We start from the raw sequence: 18,880 nt of genomic DNA on the forward strand, positions 1-18,880 counted from the left end.
AAGGACAGGTTGCATACCTGTAACTGTAGTTCTTTGAGTGGTTGTCTCTTAACTTACACAACCCCATGTGTCTTCCCCTTGTTGTATCTTGCAGATTCACATGGATGACTGGATCGGTGTCCTATGGAACTGGCAGGTTTCAGAGAGAAGCCGCTGATATAGGGCTGCTGGAGGTGGGCAGGGCTGCTACCAAAACTTTTCAGAACGCTATAGAATGATCCAAAAGAGGAACTGCGCATGTGCAGGATAACCCATTTGTGTGAGTTCACAGACGACCACTTAAAGAACTACAGTTACAAGTATACAAACTGTCCTTCTACTGGCTTTGCTGAATTTGGTACCAAAATCCAGCAGCATAATTTGCTGCCAGAGTTCAGGAGTTCAGAGTCAGGAAGATGTGGATGGGTGGAGGGGGTGGATGAGGCAGGTCATGCAAGTCTTGGGGAACAAAAGTGGATTCGGGGCCCAACCAAGTTGCTGACTTTACAGGCAACGTTCATACTGAATTCTAGGACAAGGAAGCTGACTAAAGCAAGGTTCTCTGGTGTTCTGGGTTGTGAAGTAGCTGAACCTCCAAAGACCTGAGCCTGCCAATCCACATGACCCCTTCCCTTCCTCCCAGCCCTCTTTTCCCAAATAATGGCATCAGAATGGCTTTATAGTTGGAATATACCTCAGGGTTTGGCCTGTTCTTGTACCACTTTGGTCTTTGGTTATTTGGACATTCAAATGCAAATGCTGAAGCAAAATAGAATACTGTATTTAAAATACTTGTATTAAAATATTTCCTGCTGTTATAGCACAGATTACAGATATGTTTTACATTCTACATTTTTCTCCTCCACTCTCTCTACCAGATAAACAGAAGCGGCAACCTGATATCTTCCATGCTTTGAAGATGGGTAAGGTATTTTAGAAACATACATCTGTTCCATTTAAGGTATAGTTACTTCAAGTTTCTAGAAGTACATTTAGCCCTTGGTATCTGCTGAGATTTGGTTCCCAGAGTCTCTGTGGATACCAAAATTGTTGGATGCTCAAGTTCCTTTATATACAGTGGTGTAGTAAAATGGTGTCCCTATATAAAAGCCAAAACCAAGGTATCCTTTTTTTGAATTTTGGGGGGAATATTTTCAAGTTGTGGATGGTTGAATTCATGGATGCAGAATTGATATGGAAGGTCAACTGTATACTAGTGGTTTGTAGCTGGCTTTTTCAAATCATCATGAACACTTCCCATTCTTGTTTCTGTATCTCCTTGTTAGCTCAGCTTTTTTCTCTATCTTCGTCTCATACATTTTCCTTCCCTTTAGGCATTTCTCTCTGGCCCTCTCCTCTTTCAATTTTTCATGTAGACTATTCCCTCTACCATTTCAGCTTTCACAGTCCATCCTGCCATTTCTTTAGCTGCTACCTTCTACTCAGTGGCAGCTAGTGGCTGCAGTGTCAGTGGAGTAGTGAATCTGTTCCAGGTTTTAGTCTAAATTTAAAGAAACCATTCATGGTTTCAAACCTATTTGAGGGCAATTGAATTTAGCACCTTGGATAGGGTTTTTAAAATTTGTAGTTAAACTCTGATTCATCTGCCCACTAATCTACAAGCCAACATTCACTACTGCTTCTGCTTCATAGATCTCTACAACTACAGTAGGCTACCCTCCTTTGTTGGACTATTCAAAATAATATTTTGGACCAGGTGAGCCAGTGACTACAAGAGGATGTTAGATTTAGATTACAGTATAACCCCTGTATTCACAGGACCAATAATTGTGGTTTCACTTACTCCTGTCCAAAAAAATCTCTTTAGCCATCTGGAGATCCACTAGCATTACTCTGTGGTCAGATTCCACCAGAAATATAGGGTTCACTTGGGAATGTAACTGCCTTGGATACAGGGGTGGTACTGTAATTCATCCTGAACTCACCAGAATGTTTTGTCTTCTGATACATTTTGCTTGTATTATCTTTCATATTGCAAAGGGATCTTGTAGCACCTTTGAGACTAACTAAAAAAAAAAAAAAGAAGTTGGTAACATGAGCTTTCATAGACTTGAACATGCTATCAGTTTTTCTTTCTTTCAGTTTGCACACTGGTTTTCCAGACTAACATGGCTATGTCTTTGAACTTTTTCGTATTGTTTAAATTACACTGTTGTTAAATTTTCACCAATACTGAAAGTATACTGTTGTTTTACTGCCTGAAATCTTTATCTGTTCCTCTGTGTTAACTGTCTCTATAGGGAACTTTCAGCTGGTTAAAGAGATTACTGATGAAGACCCAGCACAAGCCAATGTCATTAATGATGATGGTGCTTCCCCACTCATGATTGCAGCTGTAACTGGACAGTTATCCCTTGTACAGCTACTTATTTCAAGAAATGTGGATATTGACAAACAAGATAATGTTCATGGTTGGACAGCACTAATGCAGGCTACCTATCATGGGTAATTTTATTGTTGTTTTTTGTGCTTTAAACTAAGGAAGCTCCACTACTGCTAAATGTATGACCATCCCAAGAAAGATTCCCTGGGATGAAAATGCAGGACAGAACGAAAGCTGGAAAAGTGGAAAATTTTGTCTGCATGGATGAGAATCATTCTGCCAAAAAAAATAGACACATGATAACAACTGTGAGCGAGACATTGCAACATTTGAGGCTTGACTGTATTAAATAATTCTTAACAATACTAATGATAACCCTGACCTGCAAGCCAAAACAATTGTGATTTTGGCCACTACAAGATTCTTAGTACAAAAAAAGTTTGTTGGTAATAAAAAACAAATAGGCAAAGTTTGGGAAGAATTAGAAGGTGGAGTAGGCAATGCTCAGTTCTTTCTAGTAACCTATTCTAAATTGTGTTTAATATATGCATATGACTTACATTTTGTTTTCTTTAATAGAAATAAAGAAGTTGTTAAGTATTTATTAAATCAAGGAGCTGATGTCAACCTACGTGCTAAAAATGGATATACAGCTTTTGATCTGATAATGCTTCTGAATGATCCAGGTATTTTTGTCTCTCTTTAGCATGTAGGGTTTTCATTAAAAAAAAAAGAGTTTTGTTTTTACTAATGTGTTTGAAGTACAGAACTAATTTCAAGTTCATTGTGTGTGGATTTTTCAGATGCAGAACTTGTGCGGTTGCTAGCTTCGGCCTGCATGCAAGTGGACAAAGAAAAGAATAAACAGAACAAAGCAACCATAGCTTCTTCAAAAAATAAGCAATCAGTGGATATTCCAGTGTTACCTGATGACAAGGGAGGATTGAAAGTAAACATATTTCATACATTTTATCTCAACAGGCCTTGAACAAGGGAATCTAACAGCAGGGTTCAAATGCTTTACTTCTGCCCATTGTGTAATCTGTCTTAGAGAAAAAAATTCTCTTAGTCTGCTTTCTGTTTCAGTGCACCACCACCATCATTGTGGGTGGCACGAGTATGATATTGCAGTTAACAGTTTAGCAAGAATCATATCATACATTAGGCTGATGGGCTTCTTTCCCCTGGGTCAAGTAAAGCTGTAGAGTGAAGCAAAGTATAAACAGTATGAGCAACTTGTTGTTCAGCACAAAATGGAGTTTCTTTTGAACTGACGACAGATAAGATTGTGAAGTCGAAGGCTTTCATGGCCGGCATCCATAATTTTTTGTAGGTTTTTCGGGCTATGTGGCCACGTTCTGTAACAGTTTATTCCTGATGTTTCACCAGCATCTGTGGCTGGCACCTTCAGAGAATGCTAACCTGGAAGATTAACAGTTAAGATTATTTCCCAGACAAAGTTCTGTAGCTATACCAGTGTGGCAGTTCATTTTACCTAGTTCCCAGGTAAAACCTTTTCTTCCCCATGAGTAGTGGTCCAAGGAGGGAACTGAACAATCACCTTTCTCATTAGATTTACAACACAGGAAAAGGGAATATTAATGCTTCCAATAATAATAATAATAATAATTAATAATTTTATTTATATTTCCTCGCCTCTCCCTGTGGATTGAGGCGGGGTTATAACCCAATAAAAACATACAAATACAATCAATAAAATGGAATAAATCCAATTCAGTAATTCATATCAACAATAATAATATCAAGTAAAAGCTAATTTATCATAACAGTAGAATTGTGCAGACTCATCATCAAAGATTGATATCCTAAACAGATTCGGATGGATAGGCCCGCCAGAAGAGCTCTATCTTGACTGCCTTCTTAAAAGCATCCAAGGTCGTAATAAGATGGATCTCTTCCGGCAGGCCATTCCACAATTTAGGGGCAGCAGCAGTGAAAGTTCTTTGGGAAGTCGTAACCAATCTGGTCATTTGTATTTCCAATAGATTCTTCCCAGATGTTCTGAGAGTGCGGGGGCAGATTATGTAGGGAGAGGTGTTCCCGCAAGTAGCTTGGGCCCAAACCATGTAGGGCTTTAAAGATGATAACCAGCACCTTGTACTGTGCTTGGACGCTGATCGGCAGCCAGTGAAGTGATTTTAATACAGGTGTTATGTGGTCAGACCTGGAAGTACCAGTGACCAGTCTGGCTGCCATATTTTGGACCAGTTGAAGCTTCCAAACTTGGCACAAGGGTAGCCCCATGTAGAGCGCATTACAGAAATCAAGACAAGAGGTTACCAGTGCATGTACTACCACTGCTTCATGGTCCCTTCGGTCCAGGCAGGGGTGCAGCTGGCGTATCAACTGAATTTCATAACAAGCACTCCTGGCCATTGCATCAACTTGAGATGACAGCTGTAAGGATGAATCTAGGAGTACTCCCAAGCTGTGAACTTGGTCTTCTAGGGGAAGTGTGACCCCGTCCAGGACAGGTTGACAAATTTCCCTGCCTGGGCCTGGGGTTCCTATCGCTAGTACCTCCATTTTCTCTGGATTCAGCCTGAGTTTGTTTTCCCGATAGCTTTTTGGTTGCTAGTTTTTTTAAAAGTTAATTAATTCCATAAATAATTGTGCTAATTATTTATAGTGGTGTATAAAAGAAAACAATCCATAATTGTTTTTTCTTTTCCAGTCATGGTGGAGCAGGATGTCTAATAGGTTTCGGAAGCTGAAGTTGACCCAAACTTTGAATCATGGATTTTCCATAAATCCATCTATGCCTTTTCCAGAAGAGTCTAAATCACCATTTGATTGTACAATGAAGGCCACAGATCAAAGTGACAGTGCTTTAAATCATGATGCCATTGCAGCTTGGACAACAAAGAGCAAGTCTAATGGTAAAAACAAATAAATAAAATATACTTAGGTCTTTACATATTCATATTCACACATATAGTCAAACTGATATGAATATGTCCAAAGCTGTTGGAAGCTATTTTAAAATATGCTATTGTATATTCATTAGATTTATATGAAAACCTGTTTAAATGATGTGATTGGTTAAGAAAGGCTGGATATGTATATCATATAATTTTAAAAAATCTAATTTTTGTAATGGGAAACCATAATTTTTCACTATGCCAGGATCAGGAAACAACTAGTTCACAGGATGGAGCATATAGAATAGACTAGACATTTTATTTTTACCCCGCTTCTCCGACAGGATCGTGGCGGCTTACAATAGCTGCTCCCTCCATTATTGTAATTAAGCTTACCACCACCCATCCCAAAAGAAGAAAAGCTTCCAGACACACAAAACAGGGCCTTTCCGCAAATAAACCTAATTGCTGTGATTCAGAGAAGTGGTAGCTTCCATTCCACAACATCCCAAGATTATTTTAAAAAAATCATGTTCATACAAGTAGAACCCATTTTGTAAGTTTAATTGCCATTTGGTGGTGTGCAGATAGAAGCAAAGGGGTGGGGAAAGTGTTTTGAATACCATAGCACAAAGAAACTAAGTGTCATTTATCTTCAGCCCCATCCAGTACCTACACTAGTTAGGGAAATGTCAGGTCAAAAGCTTTGTTTAAAGTAAACGTTAGTGAGAAGAAGGCATGGTCTAGCCCATTGTACTTTAAAGAAACCTGTTTAGATGTCATGGGAAACTGTGTGTTTTACAATATATTTTTTATATTATATATTTTACATCTGCAAGTATAAAAATGAATAAGGGAGGTTTCAAATTTTCAGAAACCAGTAGAATCATAGAATCATAGAGTTGGAAGAGACTGCAAGGGCGATCCAGTCCAACCCCCTGCCATGCAGGAAATCCAGATCAAAGCATCCCCGACAGATGGCCATCCAGCCTCCGTTTGAAGACCTCCAAGGAGGGAGACTCCACTACACTCCTAGGAAGTGTGTTCCACTGTTGAACAGCCCTTACTCTCAGGAAATTCCTCCTAATGTTGAGGTGGAATCTCTTTTCCTGCAGCTTCCATCCATTGCTCCGGGTCCTAGTCTCTGGAGCAGCAGAAAACAAGCTTGCTCCCTCCTCAATATGACATCCCTTCAAATATTTAAACTGGGCTATCATATCACCTCTTAACCTTCTTTTCTCCAGGCTAAACATACCCAGCTCCCTAAGGTGTTCCTCGTAGGGCATGGTTTCCAGACCTTTAACAATTATCGTCCAGTTAGTCTGACATCAATACCAGGAAAGATTCTAGAGCAGATCATTAAACAGAGAATCTGTGAACATCTAGAAGGCAATGCCATAATCACAAAAAGTCAACATGGGTTTCAGAGAAAGAAGTCATGCCAGACAAATCTAATCTCTTTCTTTGATAAAATTACCAGCTTGGTAGATGAAGGGAATGCTGTGGGTATAGTATATCTTGATTTCAGTAAGGCCTTTGACAAAGTTCCCCATGACATTCTTGCAAACAAGCTTGTAAAATGTGGGCTAGACAAGGCAACTGTTAAGTGGATTTGTAATTGGTTGACCGGACGAACCCAAGGGGTGCTCAACAATGGCACCTTTTCATCCTGGAGAGAAGTGACCAGGGGGGTCCCACAGGGCTCTGTCCTGGGCCCAGTACTGTTCAACATCTTTATCAATGACTTGGAGGACAAAATTGAGGGAATACTTATCAAATTTGCAGATGACACCAAATTAGGAGGAATAGCTAATACTCCAGAGGACAGGATCAAAATTCAAAATGACCTGAATAGACTAGAAAGCTGGGCCACAGCTAATAGAATGAACTTCAACAGGGAGAAATGTAAGGTACTGCACTTAAGGCAAAAAAATGAAATGCACAGATATAGGATGGGGGACACCTGGCTTAAGGAGACAACATGTGAAAGGTATCTAGGAGTCCAAGTAGACCACAAGTTGAACATGAGTCAACAGTGCGATGTGGCAGCTAACAAGGCCAATGTGATTTTAGGCTGCATCAATAGAAGTATAGTGTCTAGATCAAGGGAAGTAATAGTGCCACTATATTCTGCTCTGGTCAGGCCCCACCTGGAATATTGTGTCCAGTTCTGGGCGCCACAATTCAGAAAGGACATTGAGAAGTAGTTGTACTATGGGCAAAGATCCTTTATTTTCCCAGGAGAAATAATGACACTATACAATTTAAGATAGATTATTTGATCTGTTTAGAGTAATACTGTTAATGGGTGGCCACTTCCTTTTTTTGTTCAGGTATAGGAGTCACAAAAGCAGGAAAGGACACTGAATTATTGACAACAGTGGTAAGTCAGAATGTACTCTTTCTGTACCAAGTGTTTGGCAAATTGTCCACCAACTCTTGCCTAAGAAATTTTTGATCACAAATGAATGTTGTTATTAACAGTAGCTAATTATCAGATATAAGACATGATGTTTGTCCTGACAAGAAATACTTGTAATATTTTTGATAAAAGTTGTAGCTTTCTTTCTGTATAATGAGAGGGAAAAGTTGCTACATGGTTTAGGTAGTTTGGAGTGGGAACTAGTGGCCTAGAAAGCCACATTTGAGCAAAGTATTGAGTGCAATTTAAGGATATGCCTTGCCACCCTTTCAGTTTGGCCAGTGGCTGGAGACTTTGAAGAGTGAGAAACTTTTGTTCCTTGGACCACCATAGACTAAGCAAAACAATCAATTTGCTAGAGACAATGCCACTTTCAACTTAGTAGGTCCCCTTTTTTGGGAAACGAGAGTGCTTCAGAGATCTGATGGTGAGTTTCTTGCCAGGTTTTTCACCCCATGAGTGGTGGTAGTCTGGGGATGGCAGGCACAGTGATGACATGGGCTGTCTCTGTACTGCAGAACTAATGCAGTTTGACACTGCTTTAACTGTCATGGCTCAATTCTCTGTCGAAGAGTTCTGGTGCCACAACAGATTATAAATCCCAGGATTCCATAGGATGGAGCAAAGGCAGTTAAAGCAGTGGCATCACTAGGGGGTGCAGGGGGTGTAGACCACACCAGGTGACACCCTAAGGGGTGTGTGTGATACCACTGCTCCTCAGACACCTGCCTTTTGGCAGAAATGGGCTGTGGCATTCACCTGCTTCCCTTTAAAATGCTTTAAGAGGTGGTGGGAGTGGGGTAAAGCTCAGTGGGAGGAGAAAGGAGAGGCCCTAGAATTTTTTAAAATTAAAATTTCAAATTCCAGATTTTAAAATTTAATTTTTTTTAATTTTTGAAAAAATTTAACACATTTTTATTCTTTTTAAATGTTCTTTAAAACATCACATGTTAACCAAATATTTACTATGTTTATGTGAATACAATTAGGTTGTGCATATGATATTGTAATGTGAAGATATAATTTTAATTTTGTTAGTTGTTTATGTCACAATTATTAGCATTACACTCGGTGGTATATGGGGATTATGATTTATGAGTAACATTAGGGCAAAAAAGCATTACTAAGGATTCTGTATGGTGTGAAATGGGAGGAGGTCAATTGGGGGGGGTGACACCATGAGTTACCACACCAAGTGACACCACTGAGTTAAAGCAGTGTCAAACTGCATTAATTCTGCAGTGTGACAGCAACCATGGTGGGGAGAGAAAACATCAGTTCCTTTGCAGTTTGGATTTGGAGGAATCCATTTCCTAAAACTGCAGAGCTTGATAAGTGCTGGCTGAGATGGTATCTGCCAAACTGTCATTTCAGTTTCTCTCTAGAGCAGAGTAGAATGTAATGAATGAGTTGAATGAATGATATGATTTATCATGAGGATCTTTAGACTTGTAAAACTGATGCAATCATATAGATAGAATTTGCTATGAAGCTAGCTAGAAAAGTAAGTGATATTAATATATTCCTCTTCAAGATATATAGACTGAAGTTCTGATTGACTATATGTGGATTGATTGATTGACTGATTGATTCCTAAACAGGATTTTTCAGTTCTAATTATCCATAACTACCATTTTGTAATTCATGGCTTTATTTTCTTGGCTATCAGTATGAAAAATCTTTTGTTAACCTTTTATTCCTTTGCATTTTCCCTGAACAGTTAAGAAGTGGGGCTCCATTTACAAGATTACCTAATGACAAACTGAAGGCTGTAATTCCACCTTTCTTGCCTCCGTCACGTTTTGAGCTATGGAATTCTGACAGGACACAAACAAACAAAGATGGCAGCACAGAGCAAACAAGGCTTGGCCTTCCACACAGAGCTACCAATCACAACAGCAGCGAGAGTGGAAGTTATGACAAAGTAAGAGATTGAGAAATAAAATATACAGGGTTTAATGTGATCTTTAATTATCAATAATCTCAAGTAGCTTTGTTCTTTAAATCAAAGAGCTTTTTTAGTTTTTGCAGTTCATTTGAAATCTTTTAAAACAATGTTATACTTTTTAATTATCAGAATATTATTACTTATTTAGGCTGCAGTTCTGTATTCATTCATTCTGTATTCTGAGAGTGGGGGAGGGGGCTATACAGACCAGCACTTTGTGCCAGCCTGTAGGCGGAGCCACAGCGCAACATCAGCATGCTGGATGCCATGACTCCGCCCCATCGTGTCATGATGCCGCACGCTGTTCTAGTTGGCACATGGCATCATGGCGCAACCCATCTAGATAATGCAGTACCGAAAGGGCGTCACAAAGCTGCACTGCCATGGCTGTGATGACCTTTAGAGGGCACAAAAAGGAACCCCTTTCTGAGGCTCCTTTTTGCGCTCTCCAGAGGCTGGATTGGTGCCGTGGCATGCGGTTGCTGCGGAACCGATCCGGCCAGTACAGGGGTGGCTGGATGCCGCCCATCTGTACAGCCCCTAAGTCCCCACTTAAGCTAACTTTTGAGAAGATAATGGGGGATACAAAAAGAATGATGCAAAACCAAATAAGAATAGCTTTACTTTTACACCATGTGTTTTGAATCACCCTGTCTGTCTATGCTAGTGCTACTACTGTTTTATACTCTGAAAAATGAGGGGCACAAAGGAAGTGAGGAGATCAAATTCATTTAACCTGTTCTCCCTGGAGAATGTGTACACTTTCAATTCACACACAGCTTGCAGAGTAAGAGAAACTGTAACTTGCTTGTAGTCATAAAAAAAAGATGTCCCTTAGTAAATCTCCTTGGGAAATGTTTATTTATCACTTTTAAATACTTTCTTACAGGGAGCTGAGCCCAGCAAACACATGATTATCCCATTTATTGCCACAAACCAGTAGCCAGGCTAAGCTGAGAGTTCTATAGCACTATAGGGCTCAAACAGACAGGCCAAAATAAAGCTGCTTCGGGTGACTTTGGAGGTATGCTATTTACATGCTGCGTGCGTCCTGAGAGGCTGGAAGCTGCACCAAAGCCACGCTCCAGTCCTAAGGACTTCAACACAGCTTTCGCGCAGCTTCTGGCCTCTTAAGATGCATGTGTCATTTAAACAGCATACCTCCAAAGTGACCCGAAGCAGCTTTATTTTGGCCTGTCTGTTTGGGCCCATAGTTCACTTAAATAATAGCCATGAAGATCCAGGCCTGAAATAGACAGGCCAAAAGCACCACCTTTGGGTCGCTTTGGGGGCATAGCGTTTAGATGTTGTACACCCCAGATGCGGCATGAAGCTGTGTCAAGGCTATGTCAATGAAAATGAACCAGCCAAAAGAGAGCGGATATAATCCATTCCTGCCGGCGGCCTAATTCCAGACTGTGGTGGCAGCCCACATCAGGAGCAGCGCTGGAGCGACTGCTCCTTTGGGCCCATCTGTATGACCCCTTACTGAATTAAAATATGTGAATATAGTTTATAGTGAACAACTTTAGACTGGAAAACAGTCTTCTGCTCATATTTTAAGCTGAGAGCTTTCCAAACATATTATGGGCCAGTGCGGTCTTTTTACATATTTATTTGTTATTTACATTTATATCCTTCCTGTCTTCCCTTGAGCTAAAGCTGGCTTTCATTCTCCAACTTTATCCTCACAGGAGTCTTGGACAAGAGGCTGAGAGAGGAGAGTGGCTAGGCTCCAGCTATTCAGGAAAGAAAATGTTTTTGTCTCAAGAACAATTGAGCTAGCCAATTTTAGTTTTGCCAGTCTTCAGACTGATATTGCTTTTTAATTTCTCCTGTTGTTGTTATGCCGTAAAGTCCTTTCTGACTTATGACAAACCTTAGGCAAACCTATCACAGGGTTTTGTTGGCAAGATTTGTTCAGAGGGGGTTTGCCTTCATCTTCTCCTGAGGCTGAGGGAGTGTGACATGTCCCACCCTACAGTAAATGGTTTCAGACTCCAGTTGACTAGGCATACATTGTAGGAACTGTACCATGCCAATATAAATTTTATCTGGAATGGCAACCATCCCATGTGTGGTAGGTGCCAGTGTTACTAGTACCCACTTTCACTGCTGCCTTCTGCTACAAGTAGGGGGATGGAAGTCAGTTCAGAACTGCTGGGAGAATCAGTATTATTGTCAAATGTCTGCACATTCAATTGGTAATACAGTTATGATTTGAGCTGTGGAGAATTTGACCATCACTAAAGGCTGCTCAAAGAACTTCTTAGACATTTATGGATTTGAATCTAGAAGTCCATGGATTGATTTCAGACCTTCTGTAACTCCAGTGGTACTCTAGCTTTCCAGTTTTTCCTAAAACAAGGTCATGAAATTAAAGATTACATGACTGACTCTTACTTCTGTGCTGTTCCCTGCTATTGCTCTGACACTCCTCTTCCTGTTTGAATCTACATAAAAGCTAATTAGCATTTAATGCTTCCTTTTGAAAATACTAGTCAAATATTATACCTATATTCCTTTTTTTTTCTTCTTCCAGGGATCCTTAACTAGAAATGCCAGGCCCATTAAACTGTCAGCCTTTGCAAGAAGACCTCCCACACCTTCCAACTCTAGTAATTTCAACCATTCCCCTCACTCTTCTGGTGGATCCAACAGCATTTCAGGAGTTAACAGACATGGTGGAGAAATGCATAATAAATCAGGTGCTTACAGCTATAGATATTTAAACAAAATATTAAGATAGATGTATGCGTTTGTGAGAGTGTAATATTTGAACTGACTTAACTATTCAAGCAAAGTCTACATTGCTGGTGGGAAGCCTTTAAGTTGGTGGAAACTACTTCACTCTGATTAAAATCCTGTGATCCACCAACCTGAGCTGTTGCCTCCAGTTTCAGTTCCACAATAATATAGGGCCCATACAGACAGGCCAAAATAAAGCTGCTTCAGGTCACTTTGGAGTGAGTTTTCTATGAAAATTCCCTGAGTTTTCTATGAAAAGGTGTGATGGAATATGTGTTCATATTGAACTATATTGTAGAAAAAAAGACATTATGGCCCCATACAGACAGACCAAAATAAAGCTGCTTTGGGTCACTTTAGAAGTATGCTGTTTAAATGATGCATGCGTCCTAAGAGTCCGGAAACCGTGCCAAAGCCATGTTCCAGTCCTAAGGACTGGAATGTCGCTTTGGCGTGACTTCCAGACTCTTAGGACGCATGCATCATTTAAACGGCATACCTCCAAAGTGACCCAAAGCAGCTTTATTTTGGTCTGTCTGTATGGGGCCATAATGTCTTTTTTCTATAATATAGTTCAATATGAACACATATTCCATCACACCTTTTCATAGAAAACTCAGGGAATAGCGAATGTGGATGGAATAGTAGGCAAAACAGAGTTATTAGGAAACAATGGAAATATCAGATGAAGGAGCCCCCCTTGCACTGCCTTCATTGGCCATATGCTTCGAAAGGCAGTGGCTGAAGCCATAGTAAGTAAGTATCATAATACTGTATATACAATGCACAGCTTTTAACCTTTGAATTAATTTATCAGGCCTTTGTAGTCACCTCAGTAAAAAGAAACAGGAAGATGTCAACAACCTGGCTCTTCCTCACTTTACTCTTTGCTTGCATAAACCTGACTTGTCTGCTTTTTTTAGATCTTGTTTCTGTATTCTTCTAGTTTCTCTTAATGTTTCTTATCATTAACTTGCTCCCACTCTTGCTTCTTTGTGTTCCTCCTAACTACCAGCCATGGCATTTCTGCCTGGGTTTCTTTTTGTCATACACCTGAAATTGCTGTTTAGTCTGGGACAGACTGGTAATAAAGATGTTGTTATGTGCCTTCTAAATGCCTTCTGACATATGGCAACCCTATTATAGGATTTTATTACTAAGATTTATTTAAAGGAATCTGCATTGATTTCCTCTGAGGCTGAGAAAGTGTGATTTGCCCAAGGTCATCTAGTGGGCTTCCATCAGTGAACATGAATTCAAACCCTGTCTCCTGGGATCCTAGACCAACATTCAAAGTACTACATAACACTGGCTCTCTTAACAAAGACATGTCAAGTGTGCATTTATAATTACCATCTAGTCTGCCTTTTTGTCTCTCTTACCTACAAACATGCACACACACAATTTATCTTGTTGTATTGCCTCCCCCACATTAACTTCTCAACGTTATTTCTTCCTCAAATAAAATAACACTTGTTTTGTTTTAATTAAAAATGTTGGAATGTGGTTGGATTCTTTTTTAATTTGGAAGAAAAACCTTGCAACCCATTTGCATTTTGTATGTTTATGTACAATTTTTTTTTCAGGTGGAAGTGCCGATAGTGTTTTGTCTCAAATTGCAGCTCAAAGGAAAAAAGCTGCTGGTTTATCAGAACAAAAACCAAGCCCACAGCAAACAACAGTAGATTCAATTCCTTCACCTTCTCCTCCTGCTGTAGAAAGTACACAGACCATCATCAATGGACATATTCTGAAGGTTTTACAGTTTATTTCTTTTAAACTAGAATATGCCTCCTTCATAGATTTCACACAGCAGAGAAGTATGCTGATGGTGTATTTAAATCTTTTTTGTGTTCCAACTTGTGCCTGTTTGCCTGAGTCATGTTTTTCTTGAAAAACCAGAATAGTTTAAGGGCAAGTCCAGAACTCTCATGTACTTATTATTAATCAATATTATTTGTAAATATACTCTTGTAAATATACTCAGCAGGGTCAGCAAACTACTTTAGTTCTTAAAAATTATTGATATTGGTATTCCAGAATAAGAATTGGTTTGTAAAGAAAGCTATGCTGTTAGTTGGAAGAGCAAAGTAGATCCCAGGCTTCCAACAAATATTTTTGCTTCTGGAATTTTTCTGTTTCTTTAAAAGTTTGCAACCAGAATGTCTTCATATTCCAGCCAGGTGATTCACCTGTTTTTCTTACAACAAAGCCAATTGCCAAATATAGACAGTGGGAACAGTAATTATCTTAAAGTATACTTATATAAGGAGATAAAAATATCCAAGATAAAGATGTTCTGTACTTTATGCGAGAGTTCTTCTTTTATAAAAACATCCATCACATTGTACAGTTAATAAGAGGAATACCTTTAATATGTTGACTAAAACAGAAGTTGGATGTGAAGAAGAAGCCACCATCAGAGAATTCCTCTACTTCCAAAAGCACATCCCCAACTCTCACACCTTCACCATCACCATCGTTGTCACCCAAGGTGCAAAGTGCAGAGTCTACTGTCTCTTCCTCTCATCGGCAAGGAAAAAGTAGTGGTGGTTCCAGCAGCGGTACTCTAACTGATGAAGGTGAGTAGGCCCAGGCTTAGCTGAGTCACATGGTGCGCAGCTCTTGCTTGGATGTACAAGTTCAGAATGTGGATTTGATTGTTTTATTGTTCTCTCATACACGCATGCGCACACACACACACACACACACACACACACACACCTACCTGCTTTAGGATATTAAGGCTAGGACAGAACTCTTCTCACTAACATACTAATTTTCAGTATATGGAAGATTCTTTAAAAGGAACAACAAGCAGTCATGTTTCTTTATATACTAAGATACTACACTGCCACTGGTTAACCCATTACAACTGACGTCCATCAAGGGAATGTTGTGCATGAAATGTTTGTGTACATTGACCCATCAGAAAATAAAAATGTCACTGTCTAAGCCACCCATGTACACGATTTTGGAATATTAAGGCTTTCAGAATTCCAGATAAGGGATATTCAACCTGTATTGATTTTAAAATTCCAATCAAGTAATATTTCTCTTATAAGACACTTGACAACTCCTAATGAACCCTAGCTCTGGGTGATATTTTGTCGCTGTGTGTTTCGAAGTCATTTCTGACTTAGGGCAACCCTAAGACAAACCTATTATGGGGTCTTCGTGGCAAGTCTCTTCAGAGGTGGTTTGCCATTGCCATCCTCTGAAGGTGAGAGAGTGTGACTTGCTCAGGTTCACCCAGTGGGTTTTTATGCTCAAGTGGAGATTTGAACCTTAGTCTCCAGAGTCGTAGTCCAGAGCCAAAACCACTACAACACCCTGGCTCTCCTAGGTGATATTAATTAACAGAAAACTGGATTTATATAGGCTAGCAAGAGCTGTACTGTGGTTGTACCCAGCTCCTTGTAAGAATTATTAAAACAGATTATAAAAATAATGAATCAGATAAAATGGGCTATAACAAAATGTGTACTCCCATAAAGAGAAAGAAGTGACTAATGGGAAATGGGGCTTAAAGAGGACAGATTATAAATATGGAAAGAATGATTGTAAATAAGGACATAAATGTTGGAAGAGAAAATGATAAGAGCACAAGAAGTGTGATAAAGAGAAACAAAAGTCAGACGATGCAATAGGGATATGCAAGAACTAAGGGGCAAAACAGACCACCTCAGTGGCTCCACGCTGTCCCTTTCGGCGCCAGATCATGGCCACAGCATCCGCACACTGCAGCCCTAATTCGGCGTTTTGCTGGCTCTAAAAGAAACAGAGCTAGCAAAAAGCTGATTTTGCCAATGCAGCAGCACTTTTCAGCGCTTCTTTCGGCATGCTTCATATAAAGGCCGCACCAAAGGAGCGCTGTGATGGCGCCAGTCGGGCGGGAGGTGTGACACCAGTGTGGGGCATGCGGCTTCCAAATGTCACGGCCCCATGCCACCCACACACCGGCACTTCAAGCCAGTCTATACAGCCCCTAAGTTACTTGGAAGTTGTTTTTACATATGTTCTATATTAAGTCTTTAGGTCTTGTGTCTTAGTCTGTTTGTAAATTTGTTTTTAAGTAAATAAAGTTAAAAAAAGAATGGCTTATAGTGATTGTGAAGTAAGTGGGGCAAGGCTTCTGGAGGCTAAGCATCGCTGGAGGATAAACAGTTGGGACAATGCAAAACGAACAGATTATTTTGTATGTAAATTGCTGAATATTTCCAGGTTAATGGGAGAATTAATGGTTACACTACTCTATGATTTTTGCCTCTTCCAAGATTAGTTCAGAATGTTCATCTCAAAAAATAGATCTAGGATTCTTAACCTTCACGAATCAAATAATTCAATTTTTTTCTTTTGTTAATTTAAAGATGAACTCACAGGCATCCTTAAAAAACTCTCACTTGAGAAGTATCAGCCTATTTTTGAAGAGCAGGAGGTAAAGTTTTATTTAAACTTTTTTTATTTGATTTTTGTTAATATCTATGTTTCTGTGTGGGGGGGGGGGGGGGAAACCATGCATGTGTGCATGTCTGGCTGAAATGCTGGCCATGTACAATCACTAGGATATAGTGCGCACTTTTTAAAACTATTGCTTTTCTTCAGAGACTTGTTGAATGTTGTTATCTGGTTTTTCAGAAACAATGTTTTCAAAGAGGAACACAGAGTAGTGGCAGATAAACAGATGAGCATTATTGTTTCTGCACGGAGACAATGCAAGACAGTATTTCTGAATATATTTTCAGCGTCTTAGTCAAACTCTTGGTGTTCAATTGGGTTTTACTATTGTTTACGATATACAGTTTGTCCTCCATTTTCACGGGGGATCCATTCCGGACACCTCCACGAGTTAAGAGGGGCGACTGTATACACAAAATGTGTGGCTTGTGTTATATCTGCCATTTTCATATTTCTCCTGAAAATTAATTGGATAAGGGATGATCAGTTGCTTTATTTTTTTATAGTTTCTCTGCTGTCTCGTATGTGGCATCTACACTTGTGCCAGACCTACATCCTAAACAGTCTAGAGCAGAGGCAATAAGGGGCCTTTGGAGGACACAGGGGCCTTTGTTTGTTCGTTTGTTTACATCAGAAACTCTCCCCTAACAGGACAACTTGACCAAAGAAGTTAACAGATGAATAGCCATAACCCAAACCAAATGATCCTTCCTATTTCTATTTATGTCCAATTGCTTTTTTGGTGGATGAGTGGATATGGAAGGTTCCTATCCACCACACTTTGTACCCATCAGAAACCTCAAGGAGTTGCTTCTAACCATAATTCAAGTGGCTTTCTCTCTCTCACACACACACACAAAAGGAAAATTGTGTGTTGGAGAGAGAGAGAGAGAGAACATGCAGGGGGAGACTTTGCAGGAACTGCAGAGGTTGGGGCACAAAAATGCATCTGGGGGCCAAATACAGCCCATAGGCTACTGTTTCCCTATTTCTGCTCTGCTGCTTTAGCTGGGACCTGACATTCATTCCTTTCCTTTCAGAATGGAGGTTTCTAGAGCACTGTGTGCCTTCAGGACATGTTGAGTGCATTTCTGCTCAGTTCTCTTCTAACTGTTATGTTCACAGCTCTTGCTAAGACAAAGGCAAAACAAAAAAACCAAAACCTAGTATGTTTGATTTTACTGTCTTTTGAAAATGCCACACATTGCAAGGAGGTCTGTTTTTTTTTTTTTTTTTAAAAAAAGAGCAGTCAGTGTGTTTTCAAAACATACATTAAGAAATGCACTCATGTGCTTGAGTTAGTTCCATTGAAGGTAAGTGATATTTTAGGATCACAAAGGAAGAGTCTGTAGAGGTTTTTTCCAGGTCATTGCTCCCCAAATAAAAGTCTAAATGCTTTGGGCATATGGTGTATTGTGCCTTTGAGCTGAAATAGAACAACCATTTGGTGTTCAATTAAGCATATTCTGCTGTAACATAAACCTTTCTAGTTTTTCAGAAAAATAGTTTGCTTTGATATTTTGTCCACCAAGTATACTACACTTATGATTTCTTTTAATGCTAGCTTTGGAAAATATTGAGATGTAGAAACAATTGTATAAGTTGTGATAAGCCATACATGTAAAATGAGACATTTCAACACACTTTTAATGCAACATTTAAAATATAATTTCCTAATGTTTAAGCATCTGATTACAAAAACAAAAAGAGAAAACTGATATTGATCAATTCATCAACCATATTGATCTGCATATGGTTAAGCATGTGCAGGACTTGCACAGATTCATACATAGAAATACGCTTTAGAGTGCTCAAAATGTTTCGCATATATTATCTCAGTGATTCCCTACAACAATGCTGTTAAGAAAGGAGTTATTATCTCTATATTTCATATGTGGGGAGGTGAAGATGAGAGACATTTGCATGAGGCCACTTATTGCATTAATAACAGAGATACATTTAGAGCCAGAGGTTCCTTCACTCCCTCACTAGGAGTTTAATATTTTAGTCATTTATGATGCATTAATTGTAGTAGCATATCTTCAGGCTGTGGAAAGGAATAAAAGATACAACATTAGAGGTCTTAAGAGTGATTGAAG

The 18,880-nt window shown here is 39.5% G+C and overlaps 1 protein-coding gene across 1 annotated transcript in view; it reads left to right on the top strand.

Moving 5' to 3' along the window:
* Window positions 1-18,880, top strand: part of LOC149316878 (ankyrin repeat and SAM domain-containing protein 6-like) — a 37,472-nt gene that overhangs the window by 11,912 nt on the left and 6,680 nt on the right. The window contains exons 3-13 of the mRNA XM_089516432.1: window positions 858-902; window positions 2,241-2,445; window positions 2,903-3,009; window positions 3,127-3,272; window positions 5,019-5,223; window positions 7,539-7,588; window positions 9,348-9,551; window positions 12,118-12,283; window positions 13,910-14,079; window positions 14,716-14,905; window positions 16,694-16,761. Coding sequence (XP_089372558.1) covers window positions 858-902; window positions 2,241-2,445; window positions 2,903-3,009; window positions 3,127-3,272; window positions 5,019-5,223; window positions 7,539-7,588; window positions 9,348-9,551; window positions 12,118-12,283; window positions 13,910-14,079; window positions 14,716-14,905; window positions 16,694-16,761 — 1,556 coding nt within the window. The remainder of the gene's footprint in view (window positions 1-857; window positions 903-2,240; window positions 2,446-2,902; window positions 3,010-3,126; window positions 3,273-5,018; window positions 5,224-7,538; window positions 7,589-9,347; window positions 9,552-12,117; window positions 12,284-13,909; window positions 14,080-14,715; window positions 14,906-16,693; window positions 16,762-18,880) is intronic.

This window comes from Sceloporus occidentalis, unplaced genomic scaffold, assembly GCF_023333645.1.
Source record: "Sceloporus occidentalis isolate IW3139 unplaced genomic scaffold, rSceOcc1.0.p SCAF_3, whole genome shotgun sequence".
Lineage (NCBI taxonomy): Eukaryota > Metazoa > Chordata > Lepidosauria > Squamata > Phrynosomatidae > Sceloporus > Sceloporus occidentalis.